General features: G+C 43.8%; 1 protein-coding gene across 10 annotated transcripts in view; it reads right to left on the bottom strand.

The window, feature by feature from the left end:
- Positions 1 to 24660, bottom strand: part of LOC137521286 (CMP-N-acetylneuraminate-beta-galactosamide-alpha-2,3-sialyltransferase 4-like) — a 696719-nt gene that overhangs the window by 17883 nt on the left and 654176 nt on the right. For all 10 annotated transcript variants that reach the window (XM_068240323.1, XM_068240331.1, XM_068240332.1 and 7 more), the window contains one exon: positions 13039 to 13134. In XM_068240323.1, coding sequence (XP_068096424.1) covers positions 13039 to 13134 — 96 coding nt within the window. The remainder of the gene's footprint in view (positions 1 to 13038; positions 13135 to 24660) is intronic.

The following is a 24660-nucleotide window of genomic DNA, read 5'->3' as shown; positions in this document are numbered from 1 at the left end:
TAGCTGCCCGTACACGCCTGTTCCTCCCGTTTCTCCCACTCACTTGGCTCTGGTATACTTTACAGCAAACCTGGACTCTTGCACAGCACAAAATAAAAAGTCTTCATACAGTAGTTGCTAAGAAATTCACTGCTGCATGTTCTGTGTGTGTTTAGAGAGCTCAGCCTGTCTTATTAGCTGTTATCAGTGTTACAAATTGATTTAACTTTTAATTCACTAAAAGCATATAAATGAAACACTTAGAAATCCATAGAGACTGTGAGAGGTTGAGAAATGCTGGTTCTGTGCACATGACAGGAAAACAGTTATTTTCAGAATATGCATAGTATTATTGTGTTCTATAGGATGCACAAACAGCATGACCCAAGTAATGCAGGACAGGATTTTTCACATGGTAGAATTAAAGGTATAGATAGTCTGTTTATTGAGCTGTTTTTTTTCAACTATGTATTTTTACCTTGACATTACATGATGAAACCTCATAGGCTTTACATTGTTAAGGGTTTAAAAGTGGACGGACTTTTTGTATTACTTTAGTAAAAGCCTTAGATACTCTCTGTTGTCTGGTTTTTACTCCAGTGCTGAGAAGGAAATCATGTATGCACTGTGATTGGGATTCTTGATATGGGATTCTGTATAAAATTAGATAGACTCATTTTCAATCAGCAAGTGTGAATCAGGGCTGTGAGATGTGCCTGGGCTGTGCCACTGCTTTGTGATGATAAGTGAACACTGAAGCTTAACCCTTTCTGTGGTCCCAAGAAAACTTCAGTTTTTTTTTTTTTTTTAGAATTTCCATTAATTGTAATGCATAAATTGTTTCCCCCTAAAGGTTATCATGCAGTGGCTTATCTTTAAAAACAGAAAGGAAGTTATGAATTTATTTCTAATTTAAGTCCCAAACTACAGGTGAGTGGGTGAGTTACTTCCCCTGGCACTCACCGATTCTAGCATTACGTACAGAGGTTTAAATTAAATGTATTCTATATCAAACCTACCTAGTTTGCCTTTAATTCTAACCATTTTTTTGTATACGTTACGTCCAGAACCCAAAGTCTGGCCACTTTGGTCAGAATGCAAAGTGCTTGCCTGATGCGGCCAATGTGAGAAGCGTACCTTTCTTGCGGACTTTGGCCGTCCAGAACACGTTGTGGCTGAATGTGGCCGGCCAAGTCCCGAATCCCAATTCGCCCGCATTCCCCGAATCCGCAGACGTTGGAGAAGGAGGCGGCGGTAGCGAGGTGGTTAGTGGTGCCTGACAAAATGGAGATGGAGGTCCCTGCACTACTTAGACCTCAGATCAGGGCAACCGGACGAAGAGGCGGAGAGAGGAATAGCACACACGCGACCCGCAGGACACGAACACTTCAATGCGGAAGTGTCAGTCATTTGGCACTGTATGTGAAGTGTACGGTTCCGGGCTGGTAGTGTGCGCGCTGCTGTGCCTCTCTCTGCCTCTCCGGTCGCCCTGATCTGAGGTCTGTGAGTAGCGCGGGAACCCCCCAGCCATGCACAGTGGCCAGAAAAGCCCACGCCATCCAGCCATGCAACCCCCCCCATTCAAACAACATTTAAAAAAGCCCCCCAGCCATGCAAAGGCCCCCCCAGCCTTGCAAAGTGCCCAGCAAAGTACCCCCCAGCCATGCAAAGCACCCAGAAAAGCCCCGCAGCCAGGCAAAGTCCCGCAGCAAAGCACCCCCAGCCATGCGAAGTGCCAAGCAAAGTACCCCCCAGCCATGCAAAGCACCCAGAAAAGTCCCCAGCCATGCAAAGCTTCCCTCCCCCAGCTAAGCAAGGCGCCCAGCAAAGTATCCCCCAGACATGCAAAGCACCCAGCAAAGCACCCCCAGCCATGCACAGCGCCCAGCAAAGCACCCCCAGCCATGCAAAGCGCCCGGCAACGCACCCCTAGCCATGCAAAAGCCCCCCCCAGCCATGCAAAGCGCCCAGCAAAGCACCCCCAGCCATGCATACCCCCCATTGTAATTTGATCTCTCTCCTGTGTCACCTGACTGCCACGGCAGAACAGCTAATTTGAAAGTGCAGGAGGCTAATTTGAAAGCGCAGGATGTTAACAAATGTCTTCTTCCACAAAATCAGGAAGTAGACACGCTGCTGATTTGTTGCAGGATTGTGTATCAGCTGTAACAAAGATGTTCTGGGATTTGTGCGTTTTGGACTTTGGCCGACTAACTTTGGCCATTTTGCAAACTGGCCGGCCAATGTCAGAAATCCCCAGCATTTTGGACTTTGGCCGACGTCAAATGTCAAATCGCCAGTTCTAGAAACGGCCGGACAATTTTAGAATTGGCCGATTTATGGTTTTGGCCGTAATATATACATAGAACCATCATTTTCTATAGCAGACATTTCTCAAGAAAAAAAATTCTTAAAACAGAGCCCATTCACAAAACTCTACGCGCTGTTTACCCCAACAGACTTGTGAGTGCAATTTTATAATACAGTGGCTTGCAAAATTATTCGGCCCCCTTGAAGTTTTCCACATTTTGTCACATTACTGCCACAAACCTGAATCAATTTTATTGGAATTCCATGTGAAAGACCAATACAAAGTGGTGTACGTGTGAGAAAAGGAACGAAAATCATACACGATTCCAAACATTTTTTTTACAAATAAATAACTGCAAAGTGAGGTGTGCGTAATTATTCAGCCCCCTTTGGTCTGAGTGCAGTCAGTTGCCCATAAACATTGCCTGATGGGTGCTAATGACTAAATAGAGTGCACCTGTGTGTAATCTAATGTCAGTACAAATACAGCTGCTCTGTGATGACCTCAGAGGTTGTCTAAGAGAATATTGGGGGCAACAACACTATGAAGTCCAAAGAACACACCAGACAGGTCAGGGATAAAGTTATTGAGAAATTTAAAGCAGGCTTAGGCTACAGAAAGATTTCCAAAGCCTTGAACATCCCACGGAGCACTGTTCAAACGATCATTCAGAAATGGAAGGAGTATGGCACAACTGTAAACCTACCAAGACAAGGACATGTACCTAAACTCACAGGCCAAACAAGGAGAGCGCTGATCAGAAATGCAGTCAAGAGGCCCATGGTGACTCTGGACGAGCTGCAGAGATCTACAGCTCAGGTGGGGGAATCTGTCCATAGGACAACTATTAGTCGTGCACTGCACAAAGTTGGCTCTTAAGGAAGAGTGACAAGAAGAAAGCCATTGTTAACAGAAAAGCATAAGAAGTCCCGTTTGCAGTTTGCCACAAGCCATGTGGGGGACACAGCAAACATGTGGAAGAAGGTGCTCTGGTCAGATGAGACCAAAATGGAACTTTTTGGCCAAAATGCAAAACACTATGTGTGGCAGAAAACTAACACTGCACATCAATCAGAACACACCATCCCCACTGTAAAATATGGTGGTGGCAGCATCATGCTCTGGCGTTGCTTCACTTCAGCAGGGACAGGGAAGCTGGTCAAAATTGATGGGAAGATGGATGGAGCTAAATATAGGGCAATCTTGGAAGAAAACCACTTGGAGTCTGCAAAAGACTTGAGACTGGGGTGGAGGTTAACCCTCCAGCAGGACAACGACCCTAAAGATAAAGCCAGGGCAACAATGGAATGGTTTAAAATGAAACATATCCATGTGTTAGAATGGCCCAGCCAAAGTCCAGATCTAAATCCAATCGAGAATCTGCGGCAAGATCTGAAAACTGCTGTTCATAAACGCTGTCCATCTAATCTGACTGAGCTGGAGCGGTGCTAGTAAAAAAGGGCGCACAGGGATAGTGTACAAAAAGGGCGCCGCCATAGACTGCAATGCAAAATATCGGCTATTCGGCGCCCGATAGGAAAAAAGGGCGCCCAAGAAATAGCGGTTACAGGGATCGTGTTAACAAAAGTTTTCGATTACAGAATAAGGTTTATAACAAATATCGCTTACAAGTTCGTTTTGAGTTTGTGTTATACTTATTTTTTCGTTTTTTAAATGTCGCTTATATCAGTTTTTACTTATTTTTTAGTTTTAAAAATTCGCTTACAAAAGTATAACAACTAAATTTTCGTTTACACTTCTTTGATCATTTAAAAATTTGTTTTCATATGTATAATGCTTGAATACCGTTTTCAACCTTATTGTATTAGAAATACAACAACAACAACAACAACAAATAACATTTGTAAAGCGCTTTTCTCCCGTGGGACTCAAAGCGCATAAGCATGGCTCCGACCATCGTGGTACAGAGGAAGAATTTTATAAATCTGGAAATGCCAGGCTAAACAGGTGGCTTTTCAGTCTGGATTTGAATAGCTCCAGGGATGGTGCTGTCTTTACTGGGTGTGGTAGGGAGTTCCAAAGAGTAGGGGCAGCATGACAGAAGGCTCTGTCTCCAGATTTTTTGAGGTGCACTCTGGGAGTGACCAAGTTTATAGAACTTGCTGATCTGAGGTTGTGAGAGGTGTGGTGCAGCTTCAGCAAGTCCTTCATGTATCCAGGGCCCAGATTGTGCAGGGATTTGAATGTCAGCAGTCCAATCTTGAAGAGTATTCTCCATTCTACTGGTAGCCAGTGCAGTGAGCGAAGGATCGGTGTAATGTGACAGTGGCGAGGATGGTTTGTTAGCAATCTGGCAGCAGCATTCTGCACTAATTGCAGGCGACGCAGGTCCTTTTTGGGGAGGCCAGCATAAAGGGCATTGCAGTAGTCCAGCCGTGATGTGATGAAGGCGTGGACTAGGGTTTGAAGATCCTCTGGGGGAATCAGATGTTTAATCTTTGCAATGTTCTTCAGATGAAAGAAGGAAGATTTAACTACAGATGAAATTTGGTTTCTGAAACTCAATTCCCCATCGATTAGTACGCCAAGGCTGCGCACAAGGTTGGAGCTGTTTATGTCTGAATTCCCAATCCTGATTGGTGTTGCTTTAGGATAGAGCTGTTTTGATGGCGAGCACTGGCTTTGGACAAACAGGACCTCAGTTTTGTCAGCATTCAGTTTCAACCAGTTATCATTCATCCATGCCTGAAGCTCAGCTAAGCAAGAGTTTATTTTTGGGGTAGGGTCTGTTCCACCAGGTTTGAAGGACAGGTATAGCTGTGTGTCATCGGCGTAGCAGTGGTACGTCAGGCCATGTCGTTGGATAAGTGTACCGATTGGCAACATGTAGATTGCAAACAGCAGAGGGGATAGGATTGATCCTTGTGGCACTCCGAATTGTAGAGGTGCAGGTTTGGACATTATAGGTCCTAGGGATACTCTCTGTGTTCTGTCAGTCAGGAATGATCTGAACCACTGGAGGACTGATCCACTGATGCCACAGTACTCCTGCAGTCTGTTAAGCAGGATTTTATGGTCAACTGTATCAAAAGCAGCTGAGAGATCCAACAGGATTAGGATGGAGCATTCCCCTCTGTCCCTTGCCATGAGCAGATCGTTGCAGACTTGGATGAGGGCTGTTTCACAGCTGTGGTGTTTCTTAAAGCCAGATTGTAGAGGGTCCAGGATGTTGTTTACTGACAGCCTGGTTTCAAGTTGCAGATAGACAGCCTTTTCAATAACTTTACCTAAGAAGGGGAGGTTGGAGACAGGTCTGTAGCTGCTCATAGCATCTGGATCCATGGAAGGTTTTTTAAGAAGGGGCTTGATGATTTCTTCTTTTAGAGAGGTAGGAAACCTCCCTGCTTGCAGAGAGCAATTTACTATTTTGTGAAATGCTGGACCAAGCAGGTCAGGGCATTTCAGCATATGTTTAGTTGGTCCAGGGTCCAGGTCGCAGGTTGTCTGGCGGAGACGACAGAGGATGTCTGAGATCTCTTCCTCACTAATACTTTTGAAGTCAGTCCAGGGTGTTAGGTTGTTTTTGCAGCTATTTCCATTAGTTGCATGAGTCTTGGGTGCTGTGGACTGAATGAGAGACCGAATAGAAGATACTTTGTCAGCAAAGTAGCAAGCAAATTTCTCACATAGCTCCTTTGAGGGAGTTATAGTGGGTTTTAGACAGGATGGATTACATAGTCTATCAACTGTGCGGAATAGTTGGGCTGGTCTGTTGGCGGCCTTTGCGATCTCCTGTGATAGGTAGGAGGATTTTTCTTGGTGATCGCATTTTGGTAGCTTTCCAGGTGAGAGACAAGGGTGTGTTTATCTTTTGAATTCTGAGATTTTCGCCACTTCCTTTCTAGTCTGCGCACTTCTTTCTTTATGTCCTTTAGTGAGCTGTCAAACCACCGTGCATGGTGAAGTGGTGTAGATCGTTTGATGCGAACTGGAGCGAGGGCGTCATAGGCAGATGACACTGCATGGTTGTATATCAGGACCATGGAGTCTGGGTCTGCGCAATGATTGGTTAATGCGTCGAAGTTGAGGATATTCTGAACGTGCTGGGGTGAGACATCTTTCAGTGAACGGTATTTTATGAGTTCTTTCCCTCTGTGTTTTATCGCTGGTGCTGTCAGAGAGAAGTGGATGGTGTGGTGGTCTGACCATACCACTGGGTTTATATCCATGTGTGATATTAAAAGTCCGGAATGAAATATAAGATCCAGGGTGTGCCCTTTCGTGTGGGTGGGGAGGTTGACAGCCTGAGAGAGACCCAGTTCACTCATTATGAGAAATACATCGCTTTTGGTATTAACTTTGTTATTACACTTATAATGCGTTGATTATAGTTACTAAAATATTGCTTTTAATATTACTGTTATTTTAAGATTTCTAATGCGTACATGATTGTAAGGCTATCTATTGTATTGTATAAATTTATATATACTTTTCTCTATTTATAATATCAATGTATCCGTGATTTTAAGGCTATTTTAAGGCTATTTATTCTATTACAAATATATAAATTATTTTATTCATGTTATTTGTAGAGAAGTATTTTAAGGATTAAATATATTATTGTTTATATATGTTTAGGGTGTTTGTGCGGTGGGGATTGTTAGGTTTAGGTATTACCAGGGGGGTCTAGGGGTTAGGGATAGGTACAGGGAGGGTTAGATATAGTTACAGTATAATATACGCAACCAGGGGGTGGTTAGGATTAGGCACCACCAGGGGGGTCTAGGGGTTAGGGTTAGGTACAGGGAGGGTTAGGTATAGTTACAGTGCAATATAGACCACCAGGGGGATGGTTAGGCACCACTAGGGGGGTGCTTAGGTTGAGGCACCACCAGGGGGTGGTTAGGTTTAGGCACCACCAGGGGGGTGGTTAGGGTTAGGCACCACCAGGGGGGTCTTAGGGTTAGGCACCACCAGCGGGGTGGTTAGGGGTAGGCACCACCAGAGGGGTCTTAGGGTTAGGCACCACCAGGGGGGGTTAGGTTTAGGCACCACCAGTGGGGTCTAGGGGTTAGGGATAGGTACAGGGAGGGCTCTGTGTGAGAGTAAGGTTAGGTATAGTTACAGCACAATATATGTAATATATACAATTTATTAAATTATGTATATTTAAACAAAGAGGGGGTCTAGGGGTTAGGGATAGGGAGAGATCTGTGTGAGCCTACAGCTAGGTATAATTACAGTAAAATATCTGTAAAACCTACCATTGCATTGCTATGCTTAATATAAGTGTAAATATCGTTTTTGTTATAGACGCTATTTGACGTTTCTTTTCAGAATTCGTTTGTTGTTATAGACGGTATTTTGCCATTTCATTTCCGTTTAACCTATTTAGCACTAAATTTTCGTTTACAACCTCTTAAACGAAAAATATGGTTTTGCATTAAAACTTACAATTTCGGCTATACTTGCTCCCTTTTTTCCAGGCGCCCTTTTTTGATACACGCAGCTGGAGATGTTTTGCAAAGAAGAATGGGCAAGGATTTCAGTCTCTAGATGTGCAAAGCTGGTAGAGACATACCCTAAAAGACTGGCAGCTGTAATTGCAGCAAAAGGTGGTTCTACAAAATATTGACTCAGGGAGCTGAATAATTACGCACACCCCGCTTTGCAGTTATTGATTTGTAAAAAATGTTTGGAATAATGTATGATTTTCGTTCCACTTCTCACGTGTACACTACTTTGTATTGGTCTTTCATGTGGAATTCCAATAAAATTGGTTTATGTTTGTGGCAGTAATGTGACAAAATGTGGAAAACTTCAAGGGGGCCGAATACTTTTGCAAGCCACTGTAAAAGTCAACTTTTAACCTGTGGAACTGTACTATGTGAGCTTTATCACTCTATGAGGTACACATAACACTGTGACCCAGCGAGAGCCTGACTGGAGGAGGAAGATAAGCAGCCGGGGCACAAGCGGTGCAGGAAATCACACGAGCGATATATGACCAATCTAACAGTGGTCAATTGGAGGGGGTGAGTGTGATACCATCTGAGATGTACTGCTGATGTTCTCTATGCAGTGATTTTTATACTCTGGAGCACTACCCATTACACTGAGGGAGGGAAAATCTCACTTATCAGAAAAGGTTAGACAAACTGGACTTTTTGGAGAAAAGATTTCTTAGGCTGGGTACCCAGGTAACACAATTGCCACTAACGAACGAAACACGATGGATCGTTCCTTATTCGGCAGATTGGTACAGTTGCCACACGATGATCGCTAAAGATTCCCGAGCACCGCACGATGCCATTGTTGTCGCCACTTCTACGTCACCCAGCAGGAAACCACTCCGTGGCACGCGCTCATGATCCCCCTTCCCGCATAAGCCAGAGGCTGAAGGCATGCTCTGTTGTTATCCCTTGGGGAGCAGTGCTCAGGAGAACATCTTAAGGTGAGTATGTAGCCTTAGGCCTCAATTCCAATGTAGCTAAATCTTAGCAGTTCCTTACATGAAAATTCAGGTTTTAAATCGCATGTGGAGGAAAAAATTAGTGCCTGTTGCATTTTTCTGAACAAGGCATTTTAATCCCCTTAGCTGTGAATGGCAAAGTGAATCGGATGTGAGTTCATATAAGCATGGCTACCGCGTCCGATTCGGAAATGGATGCTGCACTCTAGTGGAAAACCAGCCTAAGAAGAGATGTAATTAACATATACAGCGCTTGCAAAAGTATTCAGCCCCCTTGAAGTTTTCCACATTTTGTCATATTACTGCCACAAACATGAATCAATTTTATTGGAATTCCACGTGAAAGACCAATACAAAGTGGTGTACACGTGAGAAGTGGAACGAAAATCATACATGATTCCAAACATTTTTTACAAATAAATAACTGCAAAGTGGGGTGTGCGTAATTATTCAGCCCGAGTCAATACTTGGTAGAACCACCTTTTGCTGCAATTACAGCTGCCAGTCTTTTAGGGTATGTCTCTACCAGCTTTGCACATCTAGTGACTGAAATCCCTGCCCATTCTGCTTTGCAAAACAGCTCCAGCTTAGTCAGATTAGATGGACAGCGTTTGTGAACAACAGTTTTCAGATCTTGCCACAGATTTTCGATTGGATTTAGATCTGGACTTTGACTGGGCCATTCTAACACATGGATATGTTTTGTTTTAAACCACTCCATTGTTGCCCTGGCTTTATGTTTAGGACCGTTGTCCTGCTGGAAGGTGAACCTCCGCCCCAGTCTCAAGTCTTTTGCAGACTACAAGAGGTTTTCTTCCAAGATTGCCCTGTATTTGGCTCCATCCATCTTCCCATCAACTCTGACCAGCTTCCCTGTCCCTGCTGAAGAGAAGCACCCCCAGAACATGATGCTGCCACCACCATATTTGACAGTGGGGATGGTTTGTTCAGAGTGATGTGCAGTGTTAGTTTTCCGCCACACATAGCGTTTTGCATTTTGGCCAAAAAGTTCCATTTTGGTCTCATCTGACCAAAACACCTTCTTCCACATGTTTGCTGTGTCCCCCACATGGCTTGTGGCAAACTGCAAACGGGACTTCTTATGCTTTTCTGTTAACCATGGCTTTATTCTTGCCACTCTTCCATAAAGGCCAATTTTGTGCAGTGCATGACTAATAGTTGTCCTATGGACAGATTCCCCCACCTGAGCTGTAGATCTCTGCAGTTCGTCCAGAGTCACCATGGGCCTCTTGACTGCATTTCTGATCAGCGCTCTCCTTGTTCGGCCTGTGAGTTTAGGTGGACGGCCTTGTCTTGGTAGGTTTACAGTTGTGCCATACTCCTTCCATTTCTGAATGATCGCTTGAACAGTGCTCCGTGGGATGTTCAAGGCTTTGGAAATCTTTTTGTAGCCTAAGCCGGCTTTAAATTTCTCAATAACTTTATCCCTGACCTGTCTGGTGTGTTCTTTGGACTTCATGGTGTTGTTGCTCCCAATATTATCTTAGACAACCTCTGAGGCCGTCACAGAGCAGCTGTATTTGTACTGACATTAGATTACACACAGGTGCACTCTATTTAGTCATTACCACCCATCAGGCAATGTCTATGGGCAACTGACTGCACTCAGACCAAAGGGGGCTGAATAATTACGCACACCGCACTTTGCAGTTATTGATTTGTAAAAAATGTTTGGAATCATGTATGATTTTCATTCCACTTCTCACGTGTACACCACTTTGTATTGGTCTTTCAGGTGGAATTCCAATAGAATTGATTCATTTTTGTGGCAGTAATGTGATAAAATGTGGAAAACTTTAAGAGGGCCGAATACTTTTGCAAGCCACTGTATAAATACATCAGAGGGCAATATAAAAACTTTGCAGATGAGATTTCTGTCCTTAGGCTTGTGTAAAGCAGGGCTTTTCAACCTTTTCACTAACTGTGCCACTTCTTTCCCCTGAAAATTGTCAAGTACCACCAGTGGGCCTGCGCAGTCGAGCGGACCCAGTCTGCCTCGGTTGCATCTGCCGGAGCCTGAGCAGAGAGCTGTTACTGCGCATGCACGAATGCCTACAAGCCCTGACAAGGAGATCTTTAGGGGAATCTAGCACTGGATTCCCTCTACTGAGTTGGAAGCCTCTTTAGGATCCAGAGGCTTCCCCCTCCGCTCTGGACATAACCCCCAGGGGCACTGTTTTTTTTCCTTACAGGCACACTTACAGCTTTTGTTACGGGTACAGCTGCCGGATTACCGCAGGATCTGAGGTACACTCAGATCAGCGGTAACCTGGCAGCAGTGAAGAGACAGCCAGGGGAACTGTGCACAGTGACGGCGCATATACTTCAAATACAAGTGAGCAGTGATGTCACTTCCTGTATTTGAAGTATATGTGCCATCAATGTGCACCGTTCACCTGGCCAATCTGAGGTCTGAAGTATTCAGGGCAGCACAGTAAGGAGCATGTGAAGGGGACTGAACGTGTCGTGTACCACCTGGCCAACAGCAGAGTACCACAGGTTGAAAAGCCCTGGTGTAAAGGACTAGGAGACATGATCTGCCCGTGAAGGTAAAAAGAATTTGCCATCTAATTAGGAAAGGACACTAAAACAGGTGTGGAGGCATCCAATGCATAAAAGAAAGGCTAATAAAGCAGTTGATCTTATGAACAGAGAGGTTATCTTACCTCTTTTGAAGAATTTGGACCAGTCTATTTAAAAAAGGTCTTTTATTTGAGCACATAGAGGCACTCATACTTGCTACACAGCCATAGCAGTTAAGGCACCTGTTTATTTACTGACCAGAGGAAGCGGGTGAGCACCTGTGAAACACGTCAATTTTATGTGTTCAAATAAAAGACCTTTTTTTCAGTAGACTGGTCCAAATTATTCAAGTAAGATTACCTCTCTGTTTATAAGATCAACAGCTTTATTAGCCTATCTTTTATGCAATGGGAGCCTCCACCGCTGTTTTACAGTCTTCTCATACCTCTTTAGAGGCGATCAGTTTTTAGTTTGTCCTAAAGAATATTCATAGTGCAATTGGCCAGTTCCTGTTAGATGCCTGGAAAATTAAATGGGGATGTTTCATTTTCCACCTGCTTTGCAACCCACCTTTGTGAGTAAATACATCCTTATTTGCTTTTTTGCATCTTACACAATTCTGTACACAGGCCCGGATTTACCTCACAGGAGCCTATAGGCACAGATGTCCTGGCACCTTAGACTTCGCCCTCCATTAACCTACAAACCCCCAATGAACTGCACCGCAAGTGTGCTGGCTGTCCCAGCTGTCACGTCTCCCTTACTTCCCTTGCCCATCATAGGTAGCTACAGGTGCCCCTTAGTATTAGGTAGCCAGAAGTACTCTCAATATTAAGTACTAAAGGTGCCCCCAAGTATTAGGTAGCTACAGGAACCTCAGTATTAAGTAGCTAGTGGTGCCCTGAAGTGAGATCTGGTAAGTGAAATACCAAGGCCTGGGTGAGTAACCTCTCATTTACACTCTCATCAGGACTCTGCATATGGAAGGAGGGAGGGAGGCGCTCTAGGAGGGGAGTGAGCCACCTTTCCAGCATCAGGCGCCTGTAGGCACGTGCACACAGTGCCTTATGGTAACTCCGGCCCTGTCTGTACAACTGGTATCCTGGACTCCTTTTATCTTTTAAATGAGCCTGGGTTTTTTTCGCAACCACAGGAACCATCAACATAAGCTTTTTAGAAAAGGGTACTTTACAGTAAGAGTGATTAAAATGTGGAACTTATTAGCACAGGCAGTAGTTATGTCAAATTCTGTATTCGCATTTTAAGGGGGCTTGGATGCTTTCCTTGCATTGAAGGTCATCCATGGTTATATATACTAGGTTATTCCCAGCACTGTTGATCCAGAAATTTTATCTGACTGCCATCTGTAGTCAAGAAGGGATTTTTTTCCCCTTTTAGGCCCAATTGGTCCAAGCCTCAAGTCTAAAGTGAGATATGTGAGGCTGCAGGCTAGAGTTGTACCATATTTTCTGATGGAACTTGATGGATGTATGTCTATTTTTCAACCCAACCAAGTATGTAACTATATATTTGCAAGACAGGATTAAGAGTGAAGTAGATACAGTAAGTATTTTAGAGCAAGCAAATCAGAATTTGTAAAACATAATTCAGATTGGAGCACATTAGTGTATGAAGGAAATAATTCAGAGAAAGGTAGATCAGGATTTGTGGAACATAATTCTGAGAGACGGATAAAAAAATGTGAGACAGAAATAAAAATGAATCAGATCAATATAAAGTGCTTTAAATGTTCTGTAGATTTTCCCCTCACCTGATAACCACATCATACTTATTGATGGTGTCACCCAGTGAGCTGTTCTTCAGCCGGTGTCCATTACCAACTACCACACACCTTCTACATGGCAACCTGCAGAAAGCAGAATCATACCATGTTACACTGAAAAGACATGATACGTGTTAATCATCTTTGATGGCAGTATTTCTTCACAGAATTTTATTTGTATCCCACGCAGCAGCAGCAGCTGTTTTCCTGTGTATACAGTCATTCATAGCACTACCTCGGAATCTTGGCACTTTCAAACCATTAAAGTAAAACTCCAGATGAAACAGAGTAGAACTGTAAGTTTTGCAAGGTGTTTACTGCTAACTGGGACTATGTTGATGAGATACTTTTGCATCAAATAATTACAGGCAAAAATGGTAGACGCATAAGAGTGCAAATGACATCCATTCACAAAAGGTCACTGTGAGGAACAGAGGTGCCAATGAAGTATAAAAGAAATAAAAAAACTTTTCAAATTGTGAAGGGAAAGGGGGGTAATGGTGGACTTACCTCCCCAAAAAAGAAGACACAATAATGTGTAATATACAAATTGCATTTATTTCTTACTCTAAAAGATCTGCAACGCGTTTTGCGGGTCTTACGCCTGCTTCCTCGGCAGTGCATTGGTGCATTCTGTGGTTGCCTAGCTCGGCAACCTGTGTTGGTGAGTATACCATTCTATAAATTAATAACCTGTATACCACTATTTTACACTATTGGAGCTCCCGAATCTTCCTTCTTGTCTCTACATTCACAAAAGGGTATTTCTTCATAATATTACTACATAAACAATAATTCTATTTAAAAGTGCATAAAAACTGTAATAAAAAAATTGCAATTGAATGATCATCTCTATTATACCTATTGCCAGAATGAAATACACTGGATTTCTCTGCCTTCTGAAGCAACTGAAATATGTGTTTCGGGCTCCAAAAAGTAGTGTTTATAGAAAAGAGGTGAGGGTATTTATTGCGGTCCTTTGTCTCCACCTGTAAGAATTGCCATCACTTCCTATTCAGACAGGAAGTGGAGGCACAGCAAGAAATAAAACACTTTCTAGAGGTGAGAAGAGTAAGAGGCCTTAAAACACATAGGGCCTGATGCATTAAACTGCTGTTAAGTTGGCATGCACAGGGAGTGCACAGCAATTTTACCATGTGAAATGATGGTATGATGTATAGGACTACTTACTACTACTTCCGCTGTCTAAACTCCATCTAAAAAAATAACAGCTTGAAGCTGATACTTTTTTATTGGGGACACTAAAGCAAAAAAATAAATTATGATATAATGAATTGGTTGTGTAGTACAGATAATTACTAGAACATTAGTAGCAAAGAAAATATTCTCATATTTTTATTTTCAGTTATATAGTTTTTTTTTTATAACATCATTCTCTAATATTTGCAGTTTAGACACTACTCAGCATTCTAAATGATTTTACAGAGCAGGCCAGTGAACTTTTGAATGGTCTTCTGGAGAGAAAAAGAGAGTAACTGACAGTTGAGATAACAAGCTTCAGAAGACAGAGCTCTCTGCGACTTTGAAAGTCGTGGAGCTCAATGGCTCTTTTGCATAGATAACAACTGGAGTTTCTTAACTCTTCCTGTACTGGAATCAATATTAAGACGTATGTCTCCGCTCCTAATGTTTTATTCCTTAGCTGTACTACACATACAAATCATTATATTATATTTTTTTGTTTCGCTTCAGTGTCTCTTTAAAGGGAAACTAACCAAAATAACATAATAAAATTGCTTATTTTTGTTACAGTATTCATTATTAAATAATTTTGTAAATATTTGCCCATTGTAAAATCTTTCCTCTCCCTGATTTGCTTCATAAAATGTATCACAGGTGCTGGCATCTTTAGTCCTGTCAGGTGATCCCCGCAGAATGTTTGGTTACCGAGAATTCCGAAGCCAGCACAAGAACATAGCTGGTCTCCCAGAATGCTCTAGGGGAGAGAACTCCGCATGATATTCAGCATGATAAACAGCCTAGGACAAGCCTAGTCTATGTATCAATATATAGCAACATACGTATAGCTGTAAAGAAGTGATTCTGATGCTAAAACCAGGACATTTTTTACCATAAAAGTGGGTAAGCTAAATCATTTACTGCATTTTACTATATTTCATTACAGTTCCTGTTTAATTCCAATACAATCTTTTTGCCACTCTCCAGCTCTTACGGTATTTATTTTGGGTGTGAAAGAGAGTAAAGGAAAGCCATCATGAAAAATGTTATATACAAGCATATAAATGTACATTTCTCCCAGAGTTAATTAAATGCACACAAAATTACCTTTTACATTTCCTATGTTTCTGTCACTTACAATAGGCAGTGAAAATATGACAGATCTGTCAGGTTTGGGACTACTCCATCTCCTCATGGGAGATTTTCAGTTATTTCCTTATCTATAAAAGCACTTACTGAATGTCAGTTGCTCAGTCCAACTGCCAAAATAGTTAGCAAATGAGCACTGAAGCTGACTGATCTTTGAAAAGATATTTTCCATTGATTGCTTTTGGAAAGAATAGAGGCAATACTGAGCAATCTCCCATAAGAAGATGGATGTGATAAATTAAGTCAGACAAAATCAGTCAGATCTGTCAGCATTTTACTACCCACTGTAAGTGACAGCAACATAAGAATATAATAATTTGTAGTGCGTTTTACTTTGGGATAAATGCACATTTTATACAAATATTTTTTACTTTTTTTAATTTTTTCACAGTAGCGGTCCTTTCATAGATAACTTGTAATTATCCTACATAGAAAATCATAAATATGAGCTCCAAAGATGTTTTGATTTAGTCAGCACACACTTCTTGCCACTAGATGGCAAACTAAGCCTACTGATACACCAAGTTTTAATAAACAAAAAATGTGTTTTGTGTAGAGTAGAAGGATAGTAGAATTGGGCAGCTAGACACAGTGTCTGGAGGGCTAGGTGAGGAGTGGAAGAGCAGGGTCAAGCAAAGCCATATGGGGGAGGGGGGGGAAACAGTGGATGGGGGGGGGGAGGGTCGGTAGGTGGGGGAGCAAAAAAAGTGCCACAGGGGTTTATACAGTCTAAAAAGCAGTGATCGTTATCAATTACGATTATGTGAAATTTTGCATACATTTTCACAATTACGCCTATATGTAATTACAAATTGTTAATTTAATCAATTTTATATAATCATTCATAATTTCGCATACATTTTTCCGTAATTTTGTGCCAACTTTGGTGGTGAATAGCAAAGCCCTCGTACATGCTATTGTCACCAATGCTATTGCATTGTCACATGCTATTAGCAGCACTCATTTTACTGTTAAATAAGTGCACAAGCATGTGCACGTGCAGGATCGAGGGGGGCACGCAGGTGCACGCCAGTGTTGCCAACCTTTCACGTTATTTTTTACTGACAAATACCTAAAAATGTACTGACAAAATCGCCGAAAAATGGGCGTGGTCACGCAACAGAATGTGAGCGTGGTCATGGGGCCAAATATACATGATTTTAGTAGTGCTGTAAAAGGTCTGCCGGGGAAGTTTGAGCTCTGCCATAGTGTTCCCCCCCCTCTCCCTTCCCCCAAAATACATGTAATCTTACAGCATTTCACCAAAAATCCACGTAAAAATACAGATAATATGGCAGTGGTTCCCTAAAAATAGATATAATCTGGCAGCAGCGATTCCCTCAAAATACACATAATCTGGCAGTAGTTCCCCAAAATACACTTAATCTGACAGCAGTAGTTCCCCAAAAATAGGTAGACCTAGGTCTATAGGTGTCCCCAGAATAGGTGGCCAGCAGTATAGATGTCCCCAGAACAGGTAGCCAGGGGTATATGTGCCCAGTATATGTAGCCAGGGGTATATGTGCCCAGTATATGTAGCCAGGTGTATATGTGCCCAGTATATGTAACCAGGTGTATATGTGCCCAGTATATGTAACCAGGGGTATATGTGCCCAGTATATGTAGCCAGGGGTATATGTGCCCAGTATATGTAGCCACTAGCCAGAGGTATATGTCCCCAGTATATGTAGGCAGGGGTATATGTGCCCAGTATATGTAGTCAGGGGTATATGTGCTCAGTATATGAAGTCAGGGGTATATGTGCCCAGTATATGTAGTCAGGGGTATATGTGCCCAGTATATGTAGTCAGGGGTATATGTGTTCAGTATATGTAGGCAGAGGTATATGTCCCCAGTATATGTAGGCAGGGGTATATGTCCCCAGTATATGTAGCCAGGGGTATATGTGCCCAGTATATGTAGCCAGGAGTATATGTGCCCAGTATATGTGGGCAGGTGTATATGTCCCCAGTATATATAGTCTGGGGTATATGTACCAGTATATGTAGGCAGGGGTATATGTCCCCAGAATAGGTAGCCAGGTGTCCCCCCAGCATCTCACCCCCCCCCCCCCCCCTCACCTTAGGGCTCTCCCTCCCTCGCTCTCCCCTCCAGAACTAAGTGTGGTGCAGTGGCTGTCAGCGGGCGGAACTTACCTCCGTCTCGTTGCAGGCGCAGGATGGATTTGCCGCTAGTTTGGTCTGGACCAGACCAGAGCAGCGGCACCAGAACTTCCGACACTTGGAGCAAGACGGAGGTAAGTTCCGCCCACTGCCAAACGCCGCACCACACTTCGTTCTGGAGGGGAGAGCGAGCGAGGGAGGGAGAGCTCTAAGGTGAGGGAAGGGGAGGAGACGTCCGCCCTTCCCCACCGCTGATTCCACAGCTCTTCCTCTTCTCTGCGCTGCTTCCCTCCTGCTTACAGGGCGGTGCTGAATTCCTTACGGAGTTCACGGGCAGCTAAAATTGTAACAACATTTACGGAATGCCCGTAAACTTACGGGCGGTTGGCAACACTGGTGCACGCGCGGGGGCGCTCGGCAGCCTTTCAACTACAGGACGTGAATTTCACGTTCTAGAATGCACAAGCGGTCCAATTAGGATGTTAAATTCACGTCCTGAAATCTTAAGTGGTTAAACTGGACAGTTTAAAAAACATTTTTCTTTGTATTTCTAAAATCGATTTTCTCAAAAACTACAAGGTCTTTTCGAAAAAATTCTTTTGTGACTTATACCCACTATTTTCTTTAACATATGTACATAGCAAGGAAATGAGCAGCGCTACTTAAAAACAGACTAGTGCCTACCTGCAAAAGAGTGCAAGCCCCACTTGTGGGGTCGAATACACACCGAGCATACACATAACCTGTCTACCACTAGAGGAGGATGTTGGTTTCCATTAACAGCTTGCATGCAACCTATTAAGTACTTGTCCCTCCCACTGCGAAGAAGTCAATCCTCCATGGGAGGGGCCTAACACTAACTAAATCCTAACCTATGTATATGCATAGCCTGGGTGCGGCTAATCAAATAAAATCGAAAATTGAAAATTGCGCAAAAGGTGGATCAGCGCAACACCAGGCCGCCTCCGAATGGCCTCCATCAGAGATGCGCTGAGCCCCCCCAGGAACTACAAACGCACCTTGAACCCAAACAGAAGCTCTGCATATACACCAAAAGCATGGCTGTTAAGTGGGAGCAGCTGACCAAAAACGAATTACATTAGTACATAGCAAGGAAATGAGCAGCGCTACTTAAAAACAGACTAGTGCCTACCTGCAAAAGAGTGCAAGCCCCACTTGTGGGGTCGAATACACACCGAGCATACACATAACCTGTCTACCACTAGAGGAGGATGTTGGTTTCCATTAACAGCTTGCATGCAACCTATTAAGTACTTGTCCCTCCCACTGCGAAGAAGTCAATCCTCCATGGGAGGGGCCTAACACTAACTAAATCCTAACCTATGTATATGCATAGCCTGGGTGCGGCTAATCAAATAAAATCGAAAATTGAAAATTGCGCAAAAGGTGGATCAGCGCAACACCAGGCCGCCTCCGAATGGCCTCCATCAGAGATGCGCTGAGCCCCCCCAGGAACTACAAACGCACCTTGAACCCAAACAGAAGCTCTGCATATACACCAAAAGCATGGCTGTTAAGTGGGAGCAGCTGACCAAAAACGAATTACATTAGTACATAGCAAGGAAATGAGCAGCGCTACTTAAAAACAGACTAGTGCCTACCTGCAAAAGAGTGCAAGCCCCACTTGTGGGGTCGAATACACACCGAGCATACACATAACCTGTCTACCACTAGAGGAGGATGTTGGTTTCCATTAACAGCTTGCATGCAACCTATTAAGTACTTGTCCCTCCCACTGCGAAGAAGTCAATCCTCCATGGTTAGTTAGTTAGTTAGTGTTAGGCCCCTCCCATGGAGGATTGACTTCTTCGCAGTGGGAGGGACAAGTACTTAATAGGTTGCATGCAAGCTGTTAATGGAAACCAACATCCTCCTCTAGTGGTAGACAGGTTATGTGTATGCTCGGTGTGTATTCGACCCCACAAGTGGGGCTTGCACTCTTTTGCAGGTAGGCACTAGTCTGTTTTTAAGTAGCGCTGCTCATTTCCTTGCTATGTACTAATGTAATTCGTTTTTGGTCAGCTGCTCCCACTTAACAGCCATGCTTTTGGTGTATATGCAGAGCTTCTGTTTGGGTTCAAGGTGCGTTTGTAGTTCCTGGGGGGGCTCAGCGCATCTCTGATGGAGGCCATTCGGAGGCGGCCTGGTGTTGCGCTGATCCACCTTTTGCGCAATTTTCAATTTTCGATTTTATTTGATTAGCCGCACCCAGGCTATGCATATACATAGGTTAGGATTTAGTTAGTGTTAGGCCCCTCCCATGGAGGATTGACTTCTTCGCAGTGGGAGGGACAAGTACTTAATAGGTTGCATGCAAGCTGTTAATGGAAACCAACATCCTCCTCTAGTGGTAGACAGGTTATGTGTATGCTCGGTGTGTATTCGACCCCACAAGTGGGGCTTGCACTCTTTTGCAGGTAGGCACTAGTCTGTTTTTAAGTAGCGCTGCTCATTTCCTTGCTATGTACTAATGTAATTCGTTTTTGGTCAGCTGCTCCCACTTAACAGCCATGCTTTTGGTGTATATGCAGAGCTTCTGTTTGGGTTCAAGGTGCGTTTGTAGTTCCTGGGGAGGCTCAGCGCATCTCTGATGGAGGCCATTCGGAGGCGGCCTGGTGTTGCGCTGATCCACCTTTTGCGCAATTTTCAATTTTCGATTTTATTTCATTAGCCGCACCCAGGCTATGCATATACATAGGTTAGGATTTAGTTAGTGTTAGGCCCCTCCCATGGAGGATTGACTTCTTCGCAGTGGGAGGGACAAGTACTTAATAGGTTGCATGCAAGCTGTTAATGGAAACCAACATCCTCCTCTAGTGGTAGACAGGTTATGTGTATGCTCGGTGTGTATTCGACCCCACAAGTGGGGCTTGCACTCTTTTGCAGGTAGGCACTAGTCTGTTTTTAAGTAGCGCTGCTCATTTCCTTGCTATGTACTAATGTAATTCGTTTTTGGTCAGCTGCTCCCACTTAACAGCCATGCTTTTGGTGTATATGCAGAGCTTCTGTTTGGGTTCAAGGTGCGTTTGTAGTTCCTGGGGGGGCTCAGCGCATCTCTGATGGAGGCCATTCGGAGGCGGCCTGGTGTTGCGCTGATCCACCTTTTGCGCAATTTTCAATTTTATTTGATTAGCCGCACCCAGGCTATGCATATACATAGGTTAGGATTTAGTTAGTGTTAGGCCCCTCCCATGGAGGATTGACTTCTTCGCAGTGGGAGGGACAAGTACTTAATAGGTTGCATGCAAGCTGTTAATGGAAACCAACATCCTCCTCTAGTGGTAGACAGGTTATGTGTATGCTCGGTGTGTATTCGACCCCACAAGTGGGGCTTGCACTCTTTTGCAGGTAGGCACTAGTCTGTTTTTAAGTAGCGCTGCTCATTTCCTTGCTATGTACTAATGTAATTCGTTTTTGGTCAGCTGCTCCCACTTAACAGCCATGCTTTTGGTGTATATGCAGAGCTTCTGTTTGGGTTCAAGGTGCGTTTGTAGTTCCTGGGGGGGCTCAGCGCATCTCTGATGGAGGCCATTCGGAGGCGGCCTGGTGTTGCGCTGATCCACCTTTTGCGCAATTTTCAATTTTCGATTTTATTTCATTAGCCGCACCCAGGCTATGCATATACATAGGTTAGGATTTAGTTAGTGTTAGGCCCCTCCCATGGAGGATTGACTTATTCGCAGTGGGAGGGACAAGTACTTAATAGGTTGCATGCAAGCTGTTAATGGAAACCAACATCCTCCTCTAGTGGTAGACAGGTTATGTGTATGCTCGGTGTGTATTCGACCCCACAAGTGGGGCTTGCACTCTTTTGCAGGTAGGCACTAGTCTGTTTTTAAGTAGCGCTGCTCATTTCCTTGCTATGTACTAATGTAATTCGTTTTTGGTCAGCTGCTCCCACTTAACAGCCATGCTTTTGGTGTATATGCAGAGCTTCTGTTTGGGTTCAAGGTGCGTTTGTAGTTCCTGGGGGGGGCTCAGCGCATCTCTGATGGAGGCCATTCGGAGGCGGCCTGGTGTTGCGCTGATCCACCTTTTGCGCAATTTTCAATTTTCTTTAACATATGTAGACATTTTGTCAGCAAAAGAATGTATGGGGACTTTGCTATTAACCGCTAAATTCGGCACAAAATTATGCAAAAATTGCACAAAAAATTATGCGAAATTACGAATTATTACAGTTACATGTGACATTAATTACAATTTTCCCAGAAATTACGGATTACAATGTGTAATTGCAAATTACAATGCGTAATTACACATAGGCGTAATTTCTGCTTAATGAGAGGATAGGTGAGGGTGAGATGATATGAGGCTAAATACAATTCTTTGGAAGCTATTAGCTGATAGAATTTGGGGGGGCAGATAGTGAGACTTGGAGAATAGGTGAAACGTGAGTAGGTGGGAGCATTTGTGAGATCTTGCCAGGTGACATAAGGAGACTTGAAATGCAGAGTGAAATCTGCCACAGGGAGGATAACTGACGCTAATTGCAGCTACTCCCTCCATTCTCACATCTACAGCCTAGTGTCACGCAGTTTGGGTCAGCCTGTGGTAACAATCATTGATGTCACACCTAGTCTATGGAAGTAGAGTGCAGTTTTAGGGATTACACCTTTGTCAACATCATCCATTAAGGGAGTCTCTGGTGAAAGGATAACTACAGTATATCCTTTCACCAAGTGTTCTGTTCAGTTCACCCCAATTCTGCTTTTGCCACTGTTTGGACCTGCCACGGTATTAGTGGCTGCACCACCAGTACACAGACTTAATGAGCCACATTATCACCAGCTGCCGGATCTTCACTTCTCACAGCAAATAACTTTTTCACTTGAGTCTAAATCAAGTTGGAATAGTTGGTTATGTAGAGTGGGTAGTGAAGAGGCATCAGCAGGCAGTCAAGTGGAGCAAGGTACTATAATGCAGAACAGGTAATCATGCTGCTGCATAATGGAGGTGGAGTTGATGGTTGTGGTTGAGGGTGGAAAACTCCTGCAGCTTCCATGTGGACTGATGTCACGAAGGGGGTATTGCAAATGTTAAGGAGGCAGCATGACGAAGAAAGTGACATTAACAGCGAAAGGAAATGGCATGGAGGAAGGGACAGCATGAATCATGGAGGTGACAGTGACACACATCTTATGTTAAAAGTAAGCAAAACATGGTGAGATAAATATGAAGGTGGGTATGACCCGATTGAACAAAATCTACAAACCTCAAATTAGAATAAACATGCAAAATCTTTATTATTAATCCTTTACATAATTATAAAAAATAGTATTAAAAATGTGCGACCCAGCTCCCCAAACCCTCTCCCCCAACACGGGCCCCCCCTCCCCTTGCAATTCCCCTTATATATCTGGTATTCAGGCTAGCCACAAAATGTCAGAGCTCAGACACTTGTTATATATAACAGTGAAGCATGCGCATCTGCATGACCGAAAAAAACACTGGACGTCCAGTCAGCAAAAATAGGTCCAGAAAAAAATATATATTTCAACCGATTCTGAATGTAGTATTAATCATCATATAGCCAGTATCCTTTGATAAGGTAGCAAGCAGATTAGTGCAGAAAAGGAGAATGTCCAGCCAGGAAAGTGCAATGCAGTCACAGCAGGTAGCTTAATTCAGCCTCTTGATTATAAAGTCCACATAAGAAGCAGGCATATTAATCACTCATTCTGTTATGAGGCACTAGCAGGCATAGATAACACCGTCTATAGCACACCAAAGAACACTGATAAGCAGAGTCATTGCAGCACATGCAGTTATTATAGCCCAGCAAAGCATCTGTCACAGTTCCAGTTCCAAGATAATTGTGTGCTCTGTGGCAGCACTCAGTGCAATACAGCTCGCACAGTATCAGCTGTTAGTGACAGTCCACATACATAAATAAAAGTCATGCCCGTGGGGCTGCTTACGTCTCCATAGAAAAATGTGCTGAGATTCAGTGTAGCGGCAGATGCCGGTCAGAGTGTGCCCAGAGGTTAGTGCCTGCGGAGGATGGAGTACCAAGCTGGCTGTGGGGAAAAGCGGAGGCTCGCTCCGTGCAGAGAGGGAGACGGCGTGGAGGCCGGGACGCTGCACATGCGTCCTCATATGTTAAAAGTAAAAAAATATATAAATATAAGTATTAAAAAGAACCTGGGTGTAAAGTGATCTGTCCATGATGGTCTAGTTTGCAAGACTGACTGTCTGGTCTTATTGGCTGACATTACCTGCGTGGCAAGCTAACTTGGTATTTCTGCACCAGCTAATTGTTTTGGCCTGCCATGGCACCAGCTACTGGTGCAGGTCTTGCATTGCTGGTGTTGGTTTGGCTCTTCTCGGCATGTGCTAGTTACAGTATTTGTACTGCCCTGGCATTGTTGACTGCTAGTTCTGGAGAGGTATTGCTGGCTGAATGCTGGTGAGAATCTGGAATTGCTGGCTGTGCTAGTTGGCTGGTGGTATCACCTTTTAAGTATGTCTCGTACTATGCGGTTACTGGTGTTGTTCTGCAGGCATTCACTAGTGCTGGTACTAACATGCTACTAGTGGCCCGGTATTCCTAGAAGTATGTTTGTACTTGCTTGTTTTTACTGTATGACTGCTAGCACTTTTGGCTGGTTACTGCTTCTGCCTTGGCCAAGCTGGCTAATGCTGGTTGCTGCTACTGACCTGGCTTTCCAAAGTGATTGCTGGTAAAGGCCTGTTCTTGCTGGCTTGTTGCACTGGTCTAACAGGTGAAGGGTGATGGACTGGCCTTGCAATTGGAGAATGCTGGAGCTGGCTGCCTAACTACCCTAGCTGGCTCTTTATTGTGCTAGCTGACTGTACTATGCTGGCTGTCAAGATGTTCATACTGCCTGTGGGTGCTGGCTGTCTGAAATGGCTTGGCTGAGGCTACCCTCCCATATGAGCCTGGTTTGTGAGCCGGTTTGCATTGCTGTGACTGGTCCATCACAATTCAGGATCTCTGAATTTAGCTGCACGTTGTGGCAAAGTAACTCAGTGATGCACATTTCAGCTCTCACCATACTTCCACTGTCTAAGTTTGATGTCAGATATTTATCTGACTTCAGGCAGAGCCGGGACAAGGTCCTCCAGCAACCAAGGCTGAGACACCAAAGTGCAC

Source organism: Hyperolius riggenbachi, chromosome 6 (assembly GCF_040937935.1).
Source record: "Hyperolius riggenbachi isolate aHypRig1 chromosome 6, aHypRig1.pri, whole genome shotgun sequence".
NCBI classification, from domain to species: domain Eukaryota; kingdom Metazoa; phylum Chordata; class Amphibia; order Anura; family Hyperoliidae; genus Hyperolius; species Hyperolius riggenbachi.
This window is presented reverse-complemented; position numbering and strand designations above follow the sequence as displayed.